Genomic DNA, 20,502 nt, shown 5'->3' with positions numbered 1-20,502 from the left:
AAGCGCACCTTCTTACATACGTCACATACGTATACGCCCTCGCGGAGCAGAGAGGTAGCGGCATGGGTAACGTTAGCTGTGGTGTGAGTGGTAATACGAGAGAAAGAAGGTGCGAATCTGGTAACAAATGAAGGAAGAATTAATTCCCAAGGAAAACAGCAGGGGGTCCATCGTCTGGCGGTGGTTTGGCTTCAAGCGGGAAGATGTCGAACAGACAACCGTAATTTGTCAAGTGTAATACTACAAAAAGTAGCCAGGGTTTCCCACACATTCATTTATTTGTGGCGGCCCGCCACGAAAGAATTACGTCCGCCACAAATAAAAAAATAAAAAAATAAAAAATAAAAAAATAAAAAAAATATTTATTTTTTATTTTTATTTTTTTGTCCTCTCCAGTTTCTCAGGCAAATCATATAGTTGATGTGGATGCCCATATCGGCTGTTCAGATTTACTTTACAAAAGAGAAGTGTAGGATACTTCTCTTGTTGCCTTATTTGTATTTGACCCGATTGTAGCTGAGATAGGCTCCAGCGCCCCCCGTTACCCCGAAGGGAATAAGCGGTAGAAAATGGATGGATGGACTTTATTAAATGTATTTATATTAGAAACACAACATGTGTATATAACAAAGGGTGCAAAGTCTGCAGGCAGTAGGAAACACATGGTTAAGTGTAGGGAGTAAAACTGATGGCAGTCTAAAGTTCAAGATTTTTGGAGCTCTTTGTTCAGTGGATCAGATGTTTGATGAAGCTCTGTGTCTATCTACCACCACTACTGTTTTCTGTTTATTTGTTATTGGCTGTGGCGGGACACCTCTGCCTCTGTTTCACTTTATGTTGCTGGTAAATAATATGGTTTTAGTAGTAGGCTAAAGTTAAATTATTTAGTTTGCACTAATTAAAGGGGCAGAGCTTTGAGACATTTTAGCTTTTATATTTTATAAGATATATTTTTTGTAAGAACCACAATTAATAAATATATTTCAGTGAATAACTTATTGTTCAACTCTGTATATAAATATGTACATAAAGTGTTGTAATTATATTGTAAAATGGATGGATGGATGGATGGATGGATGGATGGATGGATGATGGATGGATGGATGGATGGATGGACGTTTAAAACAAAACTGTTATTATTAATTAGTAAGTATACATTTTTTGAGCCTTTTTAGAGAAAATCAAATCATTGTAGTAAATTATGCAAATTACTCGATGATGTCATGGTGACCACGCCCATAGCCACGCCCCCACCGCCACAGGTATCTTGGCAGTTTATGGGAAACACTGGTAGCATTACTGCTAATATGTAGCATCATTTGAAAAGTCACCCGCTAGAGCAGGGGTGTCAAACTCAAATACAGAGTGGGCCAAAATGTAAAACTGAACAAAGCCGCGGGCCAAGGTTGAAAAAATTCACCTTTTAATAGGGACCCAAACAAGTTTTGCATTGAATATTGAACAAGCAAGGCTTATTAATAGTGACATGCAAAATCCAGTTTCAAATAATAATAATAAGAATAATAATTAAACTATATGAATGGCATATCAAATACAATTTAAATAAAAATTCTAATGCCTCTTTTCTATTTGCAGCCTTCTGAGGTAAATATCAACATTAACTTTTTTCACAGGCTAATACATTTGAAAATAAAATAACAATGAATAAACCAACCATTCAGGACTTTAAACGGCTCAGTTTGCAACACACTGATCTAATCTGATGTGCCCAAGCCAGATACCTGCCATCTTTTCTTGGATGCTAGTTCATTAATGTCAGGGCTCAGGCTTTGAGCAGAGGCAACCTTCATTATCGAACGAAGGTGTTCATCAGTCATTATATCTCGTCCACCCGTACCAAAGTCTTGGGGGCGTGCCTTAAATGCACTGCCTTTAACATACTCTACAAGAATGCACTGCCTTTAACATTGCTCACAAGAAATGTGCAGCTTCTGTACGCACACACGAGTGAATGCAACGCATACTTCATCAACAGCGATACATGTCACACTGAGGGTGCCAGTATAAAAAACTTTAACACTGTTACAAATATACACCACACTGTGAACCCACACCAAACAAGAATGACAAACACATTTCGGGAGAACATCCGCACCGTAACACAACATAAACATAAACAGAACAAATACCCAGAATCCTTTGCAGCACTAACTCTTCCGGGACGCTACAAAATACACCCCCGCTACCACCAAACCTCCCCCCCCACACACACACACACACCTTGTAGCGTCCCGGAAGAGTTAGTGCTGCAAAGGGTTCTGGGTATTTGTTATTGTTGTGTTATGGTGTGGTGTGGATGTTCTCCCGAAATGTGTTTGTCATTCTTGTTTGGTGTGGACTCACAGTGTGGCGTATATTTCTAACAGTGTTAAAGTTTTTTATTCGGCTACCCTCAGTGTAACCCGTATCCCTGTTGATGAAGTATGCGTTGCATTCACGTGTGTGTGCGTGCAGAAACCGCACATATTATGTGACTAGGCCAGCACTTGTTGGACTGGCTGAAAAGCAGACGTGACGATTTTCGGGAGGGGCACTGAAATTTGGGAGTCTCTCGGGAGGGTTGGCAAGTATGAGAATTAGCGGTGAATGCGGTGTTACCGCGGCACCGCCGCTGTATATAATCGGCGGGCCAGCTCTAGTGTTAATTTGATATCGCCTCTAGGGCCAAGTGAAATTACACGGTGGGCCAAATTTGGCCCGCGAGCCAGAGTTTGACACCCATGCGCTAGAGAATAAAGAGTGCTTGAAACTTTGCATGTCAACATCTCCGTTCGGTGCCACACCAACTAAATGCCGAGGCAACCATTTCCACATCAACACCGTATGAAAAAATTATTCAACAACAGAAGGAGATAACGTCCACAGGAACCTACCACATAGCGAAGGACATACACTATTTGATTTCCTATTATGCAGCTCATTTTTATTTGACACTTATTGAAATATCTTGTGTGACATCATGCACTATAGTGCACTTTATTTGTTTTAAACTATTGTAGTGGCGTGCTGTACAAAAAGTGCACTTTAATTTAGTGTTGTTTTGATATGTCATCTTAGTGACATCATGCACAAAAGTGCACTAATAGTTTGTTTTAAAATGTCTCTGACAATCTTGCACTTTTTGTTTAGAAATGACATGAATGTTTGTGCCACTGCTTAATAACTGTTTAATAAATACAATTTTGGTAAATTGACTTAGTTGTGATTTCCCTCTCTGCATGAAAGTTTAAAATGAGCATATATTAATGCAGTATGAAGAAGAATGTTTTAATGTAGACACATAGAATCATTATACTGCTGTGATTATATGCATCAAGTGTTCATTCAAGGCTAAGGCAAAATATCCAGATATATATTGTGTATCGTGACATGGCCTAAAAATATTGAGATATTAATAAAAGGCCATATCGCCCAGCCCTAACTGGTTGTGTTCTCTACTTGTTAGCAGAAAAAGCCAATGAAAGCTTCTACACCAACCGCCGGCACGTGATCGAGATGACAGCCAAGGGCAGCCTCCCAATGGAACCTATGGACACCGAGTCAGAACCGTGCAATCCCTACAGCCCACTCAGACAGACGTCGACCAAGCAGGGTGGACGCAAACACAAGAGTCCTAAGAGCCACAGTTCCCACTCGCTGTCTTACGCCTGCGCCACTTTAGCCAGCCCGGCGGCCATGTTGAGGCCGTGGGAAAGCAATGACACGCTGGGACTGAGGCACAACTACGGCCAAAAGACACTCTCCGCCGTGGAAAAGGAGCTTCACAACAGTCGCTACCTGCCTCCGCAGCCATACTTTGTGACCAACAGCAAGACAGAGGTGACGGTGTGACAGGAACGGTTGAAAACAAATGCGTGCGTTGGTGTCTAATATGACTATGGAGGGGTAAACATGCACTTGTGTGCATGCTACGGACGAGGAGGTCTTGGATCGCCGTTCCTGCACAACAGAGTTCATATATCGCTATCCATATGCGTATTATCCTATAATATCAAAACACAAATGCCAACTAAACCATATAAACACAAAGCACTGTTTATTAATGAATCATAAAGGAAACACAAAGAGCACAGACAATCAGCACCAGGGATGGTCAAAATAGTTGATTGATGGTTAAGAATAATGCTGATCGAATTCATTATTGGTTTATCGTGTCTTGAAGCAATGGCTGCAAAAAATGAAGTGCACTACTTGGCTGTAACCAGCAGGGGCGCCGTTGCTGATTCAGTCTAAACTAGTCTGCTGTCTTAAGGCTGAGTACATGCATACTTGCCAACCCTCCCCATTTTCCCGGGAGACTCCCGAATTTCAGTGCCCCTCCCGAAAATCTCCCGGGGCAACCATTCTCCCGAATTTCCACCCGGACAACAATATTGGGGGCGTGCCTTAAAGGCACTGCCTTTAGCGTCCTCTCTCACCTGAAAAGGAGACTATTGTACCGTATTTTTCGGAGTATAAGTCGCACCGGCCGAAAATGCATAATAAAGAAGGAAAAAAACATATATACACTACCGTTCAAAAGTTTGGGGTCACATTAAAATGTCCTTATTTTTCAATGAAGATAACTTTAAACTAGTCTTAACTTTAAAGAAATACACTCTATACATTGCTAATGTGGTAAATGACTATTCTAGCTGCAAATGTCTGGTTTTTGGTGCAATATCTACATAGGTGTATAAAGGCCCATTTCCAGCAACTTTCACTCCAGTGTTCTAATGGTACAATGTGTTTGCTCATTGGCTCAGAAGGCTAATTGATGATTAGAAAACCCTTGTGCAATCATGTTCACACATCTGAAAACAGTTTAGCTCGTTACAGAAGCTACAAAACCGACCTTCCTTTGAGCAGATTGAGTTTCTGGAGCATCACATTTGTGGGGTCAATTAAACGCTCAAAATGGCCAGAAAAAGAGAACTTTCATCTGAAACTCGACAGTCTATTCTTGTTCTTAGAAATGAAGGCTATTCCACAAAATTGTTTGGGTGACCCCAAACTTTTGAACGGTAGTGTAAGTCGCACTGGAGTATAAGTCGCATTTTTTGGGGAAATGTATTTGATAAAAGCCAACACCAAGAATAGACATTTGAAAGGCAATTTAAAATAAATAAAGAATAGTGAACAACAGAATGAATAAGTGTACGTTATATGAGGCATAAATAACCAACTGAGAACGTGCCTGGTATGTTAACGTAACATATTATGGTAAGAGTCATTCAAATAACTAGAACATATAGAACATGCTTTACGTTTACCAAACAATCTGTCACTCCTAATCGCTAAATCCCATGAAATCTTATACGTCTAGTCCAGTGGTTCTTAACCTGGGTTCGATCGAATTCTAGGGGTTCGGTGAGTCTGCCTCAGGGGTTCGGCGGAGCTTCTGCCGTGGAGGTCAAGACAAAACCGACTCATCGTGTAAATAAAAACGTCTCCCTATTGGCGTATTATGGATACCCCCGAACAATGTTCCCTCTAATTTTCCATCTGATTTGCAGGTGTGTCATTTGTTGTGAGTTTATGCACTGTGTTGGTTTTGTTCTTTGAACAAGGTGATGTTCATGCACGGTTCATTTTGTGCGCCAGTAAAAAAAACATAACTTTGTCTTGAATTGGAAAAACTTTTTTTTTAATTTTTCACTGGAGAAGGGTTCGGTGAATGCGCATATGAAACTGGTGGGGTTCGGTACCTCCAACAAGGTTAAGAACCACTGCTCTAGTCTCTTACGTGAATGAGCTAAATAATATTATTTGATATTTTACGGTAATGTGTTAATAATTTCACACATCAGTCGCTCCTGAGTATAAGTCGCACCCCCGGCCAAACTATGAAAAAAACTGCGACTTATAGTCCGAAAAATACGGTATATGTCTCCGTTATCCATAGGTTTATATATAACCCATAAAGTAGGCAGGCACGGAACTATTTCTCAGCGCGTGTTTATTCCAGCCGGCACGTTAATACACTGACACACAACATCCAGATTCCGATCATGCATTGCTTCAAAACTACGGCAAGTAGTAATGTCCCAAAACATAACAGAGACGAAGCAGAAGAACGAAGAAGAGACATGGCGACGACGAGTAAGAAGAAGTACGCTTGCAAGTTCCAAAATGATTGGAAAAAATAATTTCAGTTCATCCAGGACAACTCGAAGGGGAAGGGGTATGCTGCCTGCACATTTTGTAGATCAGACTTCTCCATTGAACACGGTGGCCGAACTGATATACTCATTCATGAACGTATTATTTATATATATATATATATATATATATATATATATGTATATATATATATATATATATATATATATATATATATATATATATATATATATATTAGGGCTGCAACTAACGATTAATTTGATAATCGATTAATTTGATAACCGATTAATCTTTCGATTATTACTTCGATTAATCGATTAATAATCGGATAAAAGAGACAAACTACATTTCTATCCTTTCCAGTATTTTATTGGGAAAAAAACAGCATACTGGCACCATACTTATTTTGATTATTGTTTCTCAGCTGTTTGTACATGTTGCAGTTTATAAATAAAGGTTTATAAAAAAAAATTGTTTTTAAATTAAAATAAAATAAATAAAAAATAAATAAAAAATTACCTCTGCGCATACCATAGATCCAACGAATCAATGACTAAATTAATCGGCAACTATTTTTATAATCGATTTAATCGATTAGTTGTTGCAGCCCTAATATATATATATATATATATATATATATATATATATATATATATATATATATATATATATATATATATATATATATATATATATATATATATATATATATATATATATATATATATATATAAATAAATACTTGAAAATATATACACCCCTTGCTAGATCTCCCCCATCTCCCGAATTCGGAGGTCTCAAGGTTGGCAAGTATGTACATGATGTTGGCTATGGAGCGTTATTCTGCTAAAGAAAACACCGGCATGGAAACAGAAGTGCATAACATTCAGAGATGAATTGATTCATTTTCTCCATAGTCAATCCACAGTCATTCTTAATCAACACTAAATTAGAAACTTCCTGCAATACCAGAATGTTCTTATGAAGGAATGGTGGTTTTAATCACTATTCTGTTCTGCAATGCACAGTCAAGTTAGCATGTCACGTTTTTTCTTGTAAATATTTGCAGTAGCTATTCTTTTATATGGGGAGAAATATATATCGTACTACCACAGATGGAACATATACACAAAATTCAACACTGAAAGAAATGTTTTTTTTTTCATAATGTCAACTTACAAGGGCATAAATGACTCAGACTGTTTATTCTCTCACAAACTTGTGTGCATTTACTGTTGAACTACTTCACTCACAATCAATATAAACTTTGTTCTAAGTATTTTCTTGTCACTTCTGTTAGACGGTGTGAACAGGATTTATCTATGTATTTATTTTTTTGATCTGACAAAAGGTTGTGAACATTACTCGTATATTCTCACACGTTTGTTTTCACTACCCCCATTGTCAGTGTTTGCTAAATCTATTTAAAAAGAAAACACAGAGACTGGGTCACCAACATGTGGGCACTCCCTTCACAATGACACAATGCAGCAATGTTTGGCAAACCTTCGAAAAAAAATTTCATTGAAAACCAAAGCCTATGAAAAGTGGGGCGTATTAAAAACCAAGGTACCACTTTCACACACACAAAAAAAATTCCCTATTCTTTTACAACACAGTTGTGGAAAAAAATGTTTTTTGTGAACACTTTGAAACGACATGTGCTGACAATACACAGACAACAGTAAAAGTATCCCTAGAACAATAATGGTGCAGCATTTTAAGATGATAAACAACAGTTGCCAAGTATTCCAACAAATGACGGTCGTTGGGTATCTGATGTCACACTCCACTGTATCCAAACGACTAACGTTTTGCATCCCAAAACAATTCAACTTTTCTTGATTGGGAGGTGGGTTCTACCGCTACCTAATACCAGTGTTTTTCAACTAGTGTGCCTAGTCTGGTGTGCCGTGGGAGATTATCTAATTTCACCTATTTGGGTTAAAAATATTTTTTGCAAACCAGTAATTTTAGTCTGCAAATGATGTGTTGTTGTTGAGTGTCGGTGCTGTCTAGAGCTCGGAAGAGTAACCGTGTAATACTCTTCCATATCAGTAGGTGGCAGCCAGTAGCTAATTGCTTTGTGGATGTCGGAAACAGCGGGAGGCAGTGTGCAGGTAAAAAATGTGTCTAATGCTTAAACCAAAAATAAACAAAAGGTCAGTGCCCCTAAGAAAGGGCATTGAAGCTTAAGGAAGGCTATGCAGAACAAAACTAAAACTGAACTGGCTACAAAGTAAACAAAAACAGAATGCTGGACAACAGCAAAGACTTACTGTGGAGCAAAGACAATGTACATCCGAACATGACATGACAATCAACAATGTCCCCACAAAGAAGGATAAAAACAACTTAAATAGTCTTGATTGCTAAAACAAAGCAGGTGCGGGGAATAGCGTTCAAAGGAAGACTTGAAACTGCTACAAGAAAATACCAAAAAAAGAGAAAAAGCCACCAAAATAGGAGCGCAAGACAAGAACTAAAACACTACACACAGGAAAACAGCAAAAAACTCAAAATAAGTCAGGGGGCGATGTGACAGGTGGTGACAGTACACCTACTTTGAGACAAGAGCTATACTGATGCATGCTTGTTTATGGTTTAAAGTCACATCCAACAATTGCGACAACGACTTTTTACTGTCCACTGAGTTTCATTTTTTAATGATTTCTGCTGGTGGTGTGCCTACGCATTTTTTTCAACGCAAAAAATGTACCTTGGTTCAAAAAAGGTTGAAAAACACTGCCTTAGACGATAATTACTTTGGATCCGACACCATCCCCTCAGACAAGACCTGTCCTATGCAGTCGTTGAGTATGAACTGATATTTAGACAATCTGAACAGTCCAGTTACGGCCGATTCAATGCCCTGGACGAATGAGAATATTCATATACAAAAGTAACCAAGTAAAACATGATCAACTTGAAATAATGTAATATCAAAAAATGTAATGTCATAATTATTCTCTTCATATTGATGAACAATAACAAGGACCAAATGTGTTAATTTATCAAACTGAAATAAAACCCAATTTCTCCAGATTAAATACTGCACCACTTTGTTCAATACCGTGTAAAACATGTGTCTGCATTGTCGTGTTACGATATTGTCCATATTAAAACATTTTTTTTCCCAAATAAGAGTGTCAGTATTTTCCACCAAAATCTGCAGATAAAACTAGTTTTGTATTCCGAACATTCATTCAATCCTTGACACGAATCATACTTTGTGTTATATTTTTGTGTTTGTGGGGAGTTCTCACAGGAGCCAGGAGAGTGAAACATTAAAAGTCCCTCAGGGAATTCCCGGCACCAAGTTCAAGGGTACACAGAGGGAAAAGTCAACCTGTCTGATAAAAAAAGGAATCCTTATCTGCGTCTGACTGTGTTTGTGGTTATTTGTATAGAAACAGACAGATGCAGTGACTGACACACTGTCAGCATGCCACGCTGAAAATATCCAAATATATTCTGTTAGTCAAATTGTGGTGGTTGTTTTACTGGCTGTTTTTCAGTCAGACAACATGAAGAGCAAAGTCAAGCGACACAAAGACGAAGGTCACTCATGTGGCCAATTAGGACTTTGACGGACATTTTCAGAAAAACACACCAAAACCGCATGCGTATCCATTAACACAGTATTGCCCATTGTTGGACCGCATCCATACTTGGTTGTAATACACATTTTCACCACATGTGGCAGTAATGACAATATCTAATAAACGTAAGAAGTCTGGAGCTAACGTCAGAGAGAAGTTTCTTCAGCACAAAAATTAAGTGGTGAAGCTGTATTTAAAATTTCATTGACAGCTGTATTGTAGAAACATCCATCTTCTTCCGCCTATCCGGGGTCGGGTCGCGGGGGCAGCAGCCTAAGCAGGGAAGCCCTGACTTCCCTCTCCCCAGCCACTTCGTCCAGCTCCTCCCGGGGGATCCCGAGGCGTTCCCAGGCCAGCCGGGAGAGATAGTCTTCCCAACGTGTCCTGGGTCTTCCCCGTGGCCTCTGACGTGGCATTCTGACCAGATGCCCGAACCACCTCATCTGGCTCCTCTCGATGTGGAGGAGCAGCGGCTTTACTTTGAGCTCCCCCCGGATGGCAGAGCTTCTCACCCTATCTCTAAGGGAGAGCCCCACCACCCGGCGGAGGAAACTCATTTCGGCCGCTTGTACCCGTGATCTTGTCCTTTCGGTCATGACCCAAAGCTCATGACCATAGGTGAGGATGGGAACATAGATCGACCGGTAAATTGAGAGCTTTGCCTTCCGGCTCAGCTCCTTCTTCACCACAACGGATCGATACAGAGTCCGCATTACTGAAGACGCCGCACCGATCCGCCTGTCGATCTCACGATCCACTTCCACTCTTCCCTCACTCGTGAACAAGACTCCGAGGTACTTGAACTTCTCCACTTGGGGCAAGATCTCCTCCCAAACCCGGAGATGGCACTCCACCCTTTCCCGGGCAAGAACCATGGACTCGGACTAGGAGGTGCTGATTCCCATCCCAGTCGCTTCACACTCGGCTGCGAACCGATCCAGTGAGAGCTGAAGATCCTGGCCAGATGAAGCCATCAGGACCACATCATCTGCAAATAGCAGAGACCTAATCCTGCAGCCACCAAACCAGATCCCCTCAACACCCTGACTGCGCCTAGAAATTCTGTCCATAAAAGTTATTAACAGAATCGATGACAAAGGGCAGCCTTGGCGGAGTCCAACCCTCACTGGAAACGGGTGCGACTTACTGCCGGCAATGCTAACCAAGCTCTGGCACTGATTATACAGGGAGCGGACCGCCACAATAAGACAGTCCGTTACCCCATACTCTCTGAGCACTCCCCATACACGGTCGAATGCCTTCTCCAAGTCCACAAAGCACATGTAGACTGCTTGGGCAAACTCCCATGCACCCTCAAGGACCCTGCCGAGAGTATAGAGCTGGTGCACAGTTCCACGACCAGGACGAAAACCACACTGTTCCTCCTGAATCCGAGGTTCGACTATCCGGCGTAGCCTCCTCTCCAGTACACCTGAATAGACCTTACCGGAAAGGCTATTTTAGAAACATATCAATATTATTATTTATCATTAATTTAGTTAGACATTTTTTTTTCTAGCACTGCGTAATTGCATGTACATATACTGTACGGTATTTTTCATCAGTTTTTATGAGTCCCTTCTTTTGCAGTATATTTGATTAGTATGTATTTCTGTAATCAGCCTGACTTAAAGGGGGATTGCACTGGCCTTTCATTCACAATCATTATGAAAGACATGACAAATAGATTTTTTTTAATGCGTTCTAAATGTTAAATAAACGTTAATAAATGTCTGCTTACAGCGGAGCCAATGGGAGCTCCACTATTCGGCCCATAAAATCCGACAAATAACCATTCAAAAACCGCCAACAATACTCAATTTACATTTTTTGACTTGAACATCCTGGAACTGGCGAGGATGACACAAAAAGCACTTGTTCACCCCGACCCCCCCACCGCGTTTCTTCGCGAGGGTTATGAGGCATTCTTCACCTAAATGGGAATATATGAACATCCGAGAAGTCGGCATCCTAATGACAGCAGACATTGCACAGTAAGTCGTGTTTATTATGTTTGTTGGCTCCCATAAAGCCTGCAGTGAGCAGAAATCTGTGATGAAGGACAAAAAAAAAAGCAAACGTGATGCGTTTTTGAAATTAATGCGCCGTGTATACTTAAAATTATCAAAATAATGAAATACTAAATGTTATTAGAAATGTACCCGTTAATACATTACATATATATTTATATACAACCCTAACGGAGGTGTTTGGAAATATTTTTAGGGGCTCTATAGACAGAATTGAACGGCTCTCATAGGCTCCGTTGAAGGTGGACTTTTGTTCAAATGTATTTAATATTAAAATGCATTAAAAAAAAATCCATTTGTCATGTCTTTCATAATGATTGTGAATGATAGGCAAAATTCCCAAAAAAGTGCAGTTTCCCTTTAAGCCTTAATAATAATCTTTGTGATTAACACATGCTTTCATACCATTTGACAAGGTTAAACTGTTCAACTTTAAAGGCCTACTGAAATGACATTTTTTTATTTAAACGGGGATAGCAAATCCATTCTATGTGTCATACTTGATCATCTCGCGATATTGCCATATTTTTGCTGAAAGGATTTAGTAGAGAACGACGATGCCGACCACTGCATTTGATAACCACAACCTTTCATAATAGAAAACAATAGAAAGATGGGTTGCCCCCCCCCCCACCACAGTATCATTTTCATCAAAGTTTTTAAAAGCCTACAGAAATGAATTTTTTTATTTAAACGTGGATAGCAGATCCATTCTATGTGTCATACTTGATCATTTCGCGATATTGCCATATTTTTGCTGAAAGGATTTAGTAGAGAACATCGCCGATAAAGTTCGCAACTTTTGGTCGCTGATAAAAAAAGCCTTGCCTGTACCGGAAGTAGCGTGACGTCACAGGAGGAAGGGCTGCTCATGTTTTCCCATTGTTTACACCAGCAGCGAGAAAGATTCGGACCGAGAAAGCGACGATTACACCATTAATTTCAGCGAGGATGAAAGATTCGTGGATGAGGAACGTGAGAGTGAAGGACTAGAGTGCAGTGCAGGACGTATCTTTTTTCACTCTGACTGTAACTTAGGTACAAGCTGGCTCATTGGATTCCACACTTTCTCCTTTTTCTATTGTGGATCACGGATTTGTATTTTAAACCACCTGGGATACTATATCCTCTTATAAATGAGAGTCGAGAACGCGAAATGGACATTCACAGTGACTTTTATCTCCACGACAATATATCGGCGAAACACTTTAGCTACGGAGCTAACGTGATAGCATCGGGCTCAAATGCAGATAGAAACAAAATAAATAAACTCCTGACTGGAAGGATAGACAGAAAATCTACAATACTATTAAACCATGGATATGTAACTACACGGTTAATGCTTTCCAGCCTGTCGAAGCTTAACAATGCTATTGCTAACGACGCCATTGAAGCTAACTTAGCAACGGGACCTCACAGAGCTATGCTAAAAACATTAGCTCTCCACCTACGCCAGCCAGCCCTCATCTGCTCAACAACACCCGTGCTCACCTGCGTTCCAGCGATCAACGGAGCGACAAAGGACTTCACCCGATCACTGATGCGGTCGGCGGCCCGGAGACGGAGGAAGTCAAGGTGAGGTCGGCGGCTAGCGCGTCTGCTAACCATCTCAAAGTCCTCCTGGTTGTGTTGCTGTAGTCCGCCGCTAATACACCGATCCCACCTACAGCTTTCTTCTTTGCAGTCTCCATTGTTCATTAAACAAATTGCAAAAGATTCACCAACACAGATGTCCAGAATACTGTGGAATTTTGGGATGAAAACAGAGCTTTTTGGTATTGGATCCAATGGGGTCCGAATACTTCCGTTCTCTCCGTGACGTCACGCGCAAACGTCATCATACATAGACGTTTTCAACCGGAAGTGTCGCGGGAAATTTAAAATGGCACTTTATAAGTTAACCCGGCCGTATTGGCATGTGTTGCAATGTTAAGATTTCATCATTGATATATAAACTATCAGACTGCGTGGTCGGTAGTAGTGGCTTTCAGTAGGCCTTTAAGTACCGTGTATGTCGGACTATGAGGAACACTTAAAATCTTTTCATTTTATCAAAAATCGACAGTGCGCCTTATAACAGGTGCGCCTAATGTACTGATTAATTCTGGTTGTGCTTACTGACTTCAAAGCAATTTTATTTGTTACATGGTGTAATGATACGTGGGACCAGTAGATGGCAGTCACACATAAGAGATACGTGTGGACTGCAGGTTGAAGCCTGTTAAATAAATGACTATAGCAAGTACTCATAAGCAAGCAACACCGAAACCTGGATGTTTCATTGCGAATATGAAACATTACACCTAGCGCTCAAAAATCTTTTCCCTATCTTTTGGTGCGGGGCATTCATCCTGCGATGTTGCCATTTCTAATACAAAGTAGCGTAAAGTTCGTACTTATATCTGTCAGTACAGTCGCTATGGAAGTGCTAAAAACTACTGGTACAACAAAGATGGCGGGGAGAAGACGCTGTCGAAGTGGAGCCACGTAAATAAGACAGACAAAACAGTGCATCCTGAAGAGACGGTCAGAAAGAGGCTCCAGGATGGTCCATAAAACATAATCTATACAACATTTTGACTGAAGAGCCACCATTAGATGCTATATAGACCACGATGAAGTGTTTTAAATGTGGGGGGGAAATAAATCATAACATGACCCCTTTGATGTGCCTCATAATCCGGTGGGACTTTTGTATGAAAATAGACCTGAATAGACCCGCTCATCGGCAGTGCACTTTATAATCCTGTGCGCCCTATTGTCTGGAAAAATATGGTAAGATACATATAATTATTGAATACTATTCAAAGCAAGGGTAAGAAGACTAATATTTGTCGAGTGTTAATATTTGAGTGGGCCTTTCTGTAGTTGAAAAGTTGGACCCCAAGGGCAAAAAGGGTAAGGGTCAGGGTCAGCAAGCCTCAAAAGGACAACTGCGTGAGCTTTTTCTGAACACTTTTGGAAATAAGGAGTAGCCTCAATTAAGTGCTGTTAATATAAGAAGATTGTGAAAATATTATTAGGGCTGTCTAACGATGACAATATTCTTTCGCGATTAATCGCATTTCATCAATAGTCAACTCCGCCATCAATCGCAAATAGAATCGTTTTTATTATAATAAGTGTAACATGGAGTGGACAATTTGTTTGTTTTATGCAACTGTTTGTTAGTTAAACATTATGTTTTGTTTTTTAACAAAATGGACACAAACACACACAAGCAAGATATTTTCCACCTGGGGTCTAATCGAATTACTGGTCTCTCTTCCATTCTGAAGAAAGATAGACTATATATATATCCATATATACATATATATACACTTTTGTTGAATTGAATTACCTTCCCCCCACTAATAAAAAATAAATTAATTATATATATATATATATATATATATATATATATATATATATATATATATATATATATATATATATACATACACTGTATATATATATATACTACCATTCAAAAGTTTGGGGTCACCCAAACAATTTTGTGGAATAGCCTTCATTTCTAAGAACAAGAATAGACTGTCGAGTTTCAGATGAAAGTTCTCTTTTTCTGGCCATTTTGAGCGTTTAATTGACCCCACAAATGTGATGCTCCAGAAACTCAATCTGCTCAAAGGAAGGTCAGTTTTGTAGCTTCTGTAACGCGCTAAACTGTTTTCAGATGTGTGAACATGATTGCACAAGGGTTTTCTAATCATCAATTAGCCTTCTGAGCCAATGAGCAAACACATTGTACCATTAGAACACTGGAGTGGTAGTTGCTGGAAATGGGCCTCTATACACCTATGTAGATATTGCACCAAAAACCAGACATTTGCAGCTAGAATAGTCATTTACCACATTAGCAATGTATAGAGTGTATTTCTTTAAAGTAATTGAAAAGTACAGTGCTTTTCCTTCAAAAATAAGGACATTTCAATGTGACCCCAAACTTTTGAACGGTAGTGTATAATATATATATATATATATATATATATATATATATATATATATATATATATAATATATATACATATAATATATATACGTATATATACATATATATATATACCCACTACGCGGTATGGTGTAGTGGGTAGAGCGGCCGTGCCAGAAACCTGAGGGTATATATATATATATATATATATATATATATATATATATATATATATATATATATATATATATATATATATATATATATATATATATATATATATATATATATATATATATTTATATATATATATATATATATATATATATATATATATATATATATATATATATATATATATATATATATATATATATATATATGTGTGTGTGTGTGTGTGTGGAGGGGGCGTGGCCTGCGGGCCTGCAGCGGAACGGGGTGTGCCAGGACCGGCCTCAAAGTCAGCGACAGGTGCGTAGATGGCCCAGGTGGGCCTTGTCATCTACCGTAATTTCCGGACGATAAGCCGCACCAGCTAAATTTAGGGGAAAATACAGATTGCTTCATATATAAGCCGCACCCGACTATAAGCCGCAGGGTTTTGATGTGTAATTAGCGTAGTATATAGGGGTTCCTGCTACCACAGAGAGGATTGTCGGGACAGAGATGACTGTTTGGGAACGCAAAGCGTCCCATTTATTAACTATAAATCTTTCAATCATTCAATCAAACTTTCACATCTTTGACATGGCGAACAACATTCGTGCAGAGTACAAATAATACAACGGTGCAAAGTAATACAAAGTGCTCGCCTGTCTGTACGTTATCAAAATAACCAGCCTACCGGTATATGAAAAGTCAGTCTTTAATCATTGTGTCATCGTCTTCCTCCTGCGTACTAAAACCACCGAAATCCTCTTCGTCGGTGTCGGAGAAGAACAGGCCGTAAATAAGCCGCACCCTTGTATAAGCCGCAGGGACCAGAACGAGGGGGAAAAGTAGAGGCTTATAGTCCGGAAATTACAGTAATCACTAGGGTTGGGTATCGAGTATCGATTGGAACCGGGACTAACTTTCCGATTCTCCCGGAATCGTTCAAAAGTTTAAATTTCGATTCCTATTTTCGATGCTGTCACGCCAATTTAGTCCGCCGACCGGAAAAAAATATGTCCGCCGAACCGGAAGAAGAAGCCGCTGAACACCAACGAAGAAGCGCCCACTCCCGGAAGTGTTAGCATAGCCGAGCGAGTCAGTCAAGCTCAAGCATGGATAGCGGGCGTCGGCGGTCCAAAGTGTTCCACCGATACTTATGTCTGACGACCCTGCTGCATGGTGGTGGTCCGGTGGAACCAACAAAAGACTTATCCTTTGCTGTCATATCTCGCTTTCTCCTATTTATGCGTTCAAGCTTCTTCCACACCCAGCGAACGTGTATTTTCCACAGCAGGAGACACTATCTGTCCAGAACGCTCACGCATCCTGCCTGAGAAGGCGGATATGGTCATTTTCCTAAACAAGAACTGTCTCTGATTTTATACTGTACCTGCTGCTAATCTGGACTGGGTTTTGCAAGTTGTTTCTTATTGTTTATTTGCTTTTCTGCAGCAGGTTAGCCCATCAGTGGGAGCACGGTAACATTTTTAAGTACCTGCAGCATCATACACTTGTGTGTGTAAATGTGTTTTCATGAGGTTTCCTGCAGCATCATACACTTGTGTGTAAATGTGTTTTCATGAGGTTTTCAAAAATAAAGCTCTCTTGAGGAAAGTGTACCCCTGGGAAAATGTATTCATAATTTATAATATTTATATTCAAGTTCATAGATTTGATATTTATATTCTAGTTGAAAACAGCCCTGTGAGGAATTTATAGTAAAGTTCATAAAAAGTTAATAGAATTAAAATTGATGGAGAATGTCAGACTATTTCATTCAGAAAGACTGTAGGTTAGCTAGCTCATTTAAAATATATTTTTTTGACCCTGCCTCTTAAAAGAATCGGAACCGAGAATCGTCAGGAATCGGAATCGAAACAAAGAATCGGAATCGGAATCAGAATCGTTCGAATTCAAACGATACCCAACCCTACTAATCACCTGTCGCTCTGTATAAGCAGCAACCGGGAGGAGAAACGGTGATGGAGTTGGGGGAGAGCGAGAGCAAGACGGACAGCCGCATAAAGACAATTGCTGAAAAGCAACACAGACTTCAGTGGAAAAATAAAACTGTACTGTGAACCTGAACCGGGCTCTCATGTCGGTGTTTGGTGGTCCAAAGAACCCCCTGGAGGGCAACCTCCACAATATACATATGGTCTCTCTTCCTTCCATTATTTAGGAAAAGAGAATATTTTTATATATATATACACATCTTTAAAAAAAATTTAATTACATTACCCCCACTAGTTCTGCTACTAATTCTCACTTTGTCTTCTCACTTGTTTCTCTGTCACTGAGCTATGACATAGTTGCACATGTATCATTTGCACGTGTGTTTAGGGTTGAGCCAAGTCGAGGGGGGGGGGGGCAAACTACCGGTAGCTAATGACGGACTGGTGTTTTTGATTTATTGTGGGGACAGAAAAGCAAGCCCAAATAAGCAACCACGCATTCAAAAACAAGCAGAAAAACCTCAACCCGCGACTTACGAACTCTGCAAAAGTTGCTTATGAGACGCAGATTAGGCAACACTGCTGCTGGAACTTGGGTGATAATTCACAGCAAGAGTGAATGAATTGTTACTTGAAAAAAAATTATTGCACCGTTAAAAGGTTTTCATGATGGTGACAGTTTGACCCTGGAACGGATTATTTAAAACATGTCCCCCTGCCTAAAGATGGAACTATTCAAATATTCCAATCATCCCACAGGCACAGAGGCCCCCCCCCTACATATTGACCTACACTACTTCTGTCTATATTTATTCACTCTACTACCCTCAATGTGGAACAGGAGCCCTGGGCAACAGACTAACACACACAAGCCTTTTCATCACCTTCCAATGGCACACTTTTTTACCTGCTTTATTTGTGACAAACTTGACACAAATGGGTCATTTGAAGGGATTTTGCTGGGAATGACACAAAGTCCCTCGGCTGACTAAAAAATAGGTGCACCCGGGTGATTCAATGAGATCCAATACCAGATGGTCCTAGAGATGCTTTTTATCATCATTCTTTCTACACTCCATAAAAACAAACGCAACGTTTGTGTTTTTGCTTTCATCTTTTACGGGCCAAACTCCCAGATGTAAAACATTTTATATGTACACAAATAGAGATGAGTCCCTTTCACATTTGAATCTATACTAGAGATGTCCGATAATATCGGACTGCCGATATTATCGGCCGATAAATGCTTTAAAATGTAATATCGGAAATGATCGGTATCGGTTTCAAAAAGTAAAATGTATGACTTTTTAAAACGTTGCTGTACGGAGTGGTACACGGACGTAGGGAGAAGTACAGAGCGCCAATAAACCTTAAAGGCACTGCCTTTGCGTGCCGGCCCAATCACATAATATCTACGGCTTTTCACACACACAAGTGAATGCAAGGCATACTTGGTCAACAGCCATACAGGTCACACTGAGGGGGGCCGTATAAACAACTTTAACACTGTTACAAATATGCGCCACACTGTGAAACCACACCAAACAAGAATGACAAACACATTTTGGGAGAACATCCACACCGTATTACAACACAACAAATACCCAGAACCCCTTGCAGCACTAGCTCTTCCGGGACGCTACAATATACATCCCCCGCTACAACTCCCGCTACACCCTTCCAACACACACCACCTAAACCCCCCCCAACCTCCAGCATATCCCAAATTCCAAGCTGCTGTTTTGAGGCATGTTAAAAAAAAATAATACACTTTGTGACTTCAATAATAAATATGGCAGTGCCATGTTGGCATTTGTTTCCATAACTTGAGTTGATTTATTTTGGAAAACCTTGTTACATTGTTTAATGCATCCAGCGGGGCATCACAACAAAATTAGGCATAATAATGTGTTAATTCCACGACTGCATATATCGTATCGGTTGATATCGGAATCGGTAATTAAGAGTTGGACAATATCGGAATATCGGATATCGGCAAAGAAGCCATTATTGGACATCTCTAATCTATACGGTACTAAATCTTGTTATCTGGGAATCGGTACTGGTATTTAACAGTACTAATATTTCGTATTGCTGGGTGTGATAATAATAATTAACAATTAATTAATTAATAATAACTAAAAAATAAAATGCCTTCAAAATAAAATAAAAAAATTATTTAGCATTTGCTGTCCAGTTATATTTTGTTCTCTTACACTTCTGAGTCTCATTTACAAAGTATTATATAGTAGACGTTGCAGAGTCACGGAGTAGTCTTTGCCATTAATTAAATTAGTCTTTTGTTGCGCCCTAAATTAGCACTAGCTTTAAGCAATTTCAAAAGCTCCAAATTTGTTTATAAAAACTACAACTAAGAAGCATGTTGCAATCATACAGCTGAGGTGTAATAAGTACAATATTTTTAATACTTACTAGGGCTGCACAATTAATGGACTTTGAGGTTTGACGTGAGTTTTATATGTACTGCAGATATACCCGCATGGACAGCCATCTACAAAATGTGCGAATATTAAAAGGACAGTGGCGGCTTTTAAAAAGAGAAAGTCCAAGTAAAGCACAGGTGTCAAACTCAAGGCCCGGGGGCCAAATCTGGCCCGGTACAATTTTTTATGTGGCCCGCGAAAGCCTGGAAATAATATGTGTTAATAAAGTGCTTAATCTTTTCCTACTAAATAGATTTGTTCTTTCCC

General features: G+C 39.7%; 2 protein-coding genes across 3 annotated transcripts in view; one reads left to right on the top strand and one right to left on the bottom strand.

Annotated features, from left to right (window-relative positions):
• shisa9b (shisa family member 9b) overlaps nt 1-6,266 on the top strand; it is a 37,617-nt gene extending 31,351 nt beyond the window's left edge. The window contains exon 4 of one of the 2 annotated variants that reach the window (XM_062049995.1): nt 3,470-6,266. In XM_062049995.1, coding sequence (XP_061905979.1) covers nt 3,470-3,852 — 383 coding nt within the window. In that variant the 3' untranslated portion in view covers nt 3,853-6,266. Of the gene's footprint in view, nt 1-3,466 lie in introns of both variants that reach the window. The other variant, XM_062049994.1, reaches the window with a different exon arrangement.
• Nucleotides 1-20,502, bottom strand: part of mrtfbb (myocardin related transcription factor Bb) — a 230,500-nt gene that overhangs the window by 183,352 nt on the left and 26,646 nt on the right. The gene's annotated exons all lie outside the window — the stretch shown is intronic.

Source organism: Entelurus aequoreus, linkage group LG06, assembly GCF_033978785.1.
Source record: "Entelurus aequoreus isolate RoL-2023_Sb linkage group LG06, RoL_Eaeq_v1.1, whole genome shotgun sequence".
In the NCBI taxonomy this organism is placed as follows: Eukaryota; Metazoa; Chordata; class Actinopteri; order Syngnathiformes; family Syngnathidae; genus Entelurus; species Entelurus aequoreus.
The sequence above is the reverse complement of the archived record's forward strand: the minus strand, read 5'-3'. Positions and strand labels throughout refer to the sequence as shown.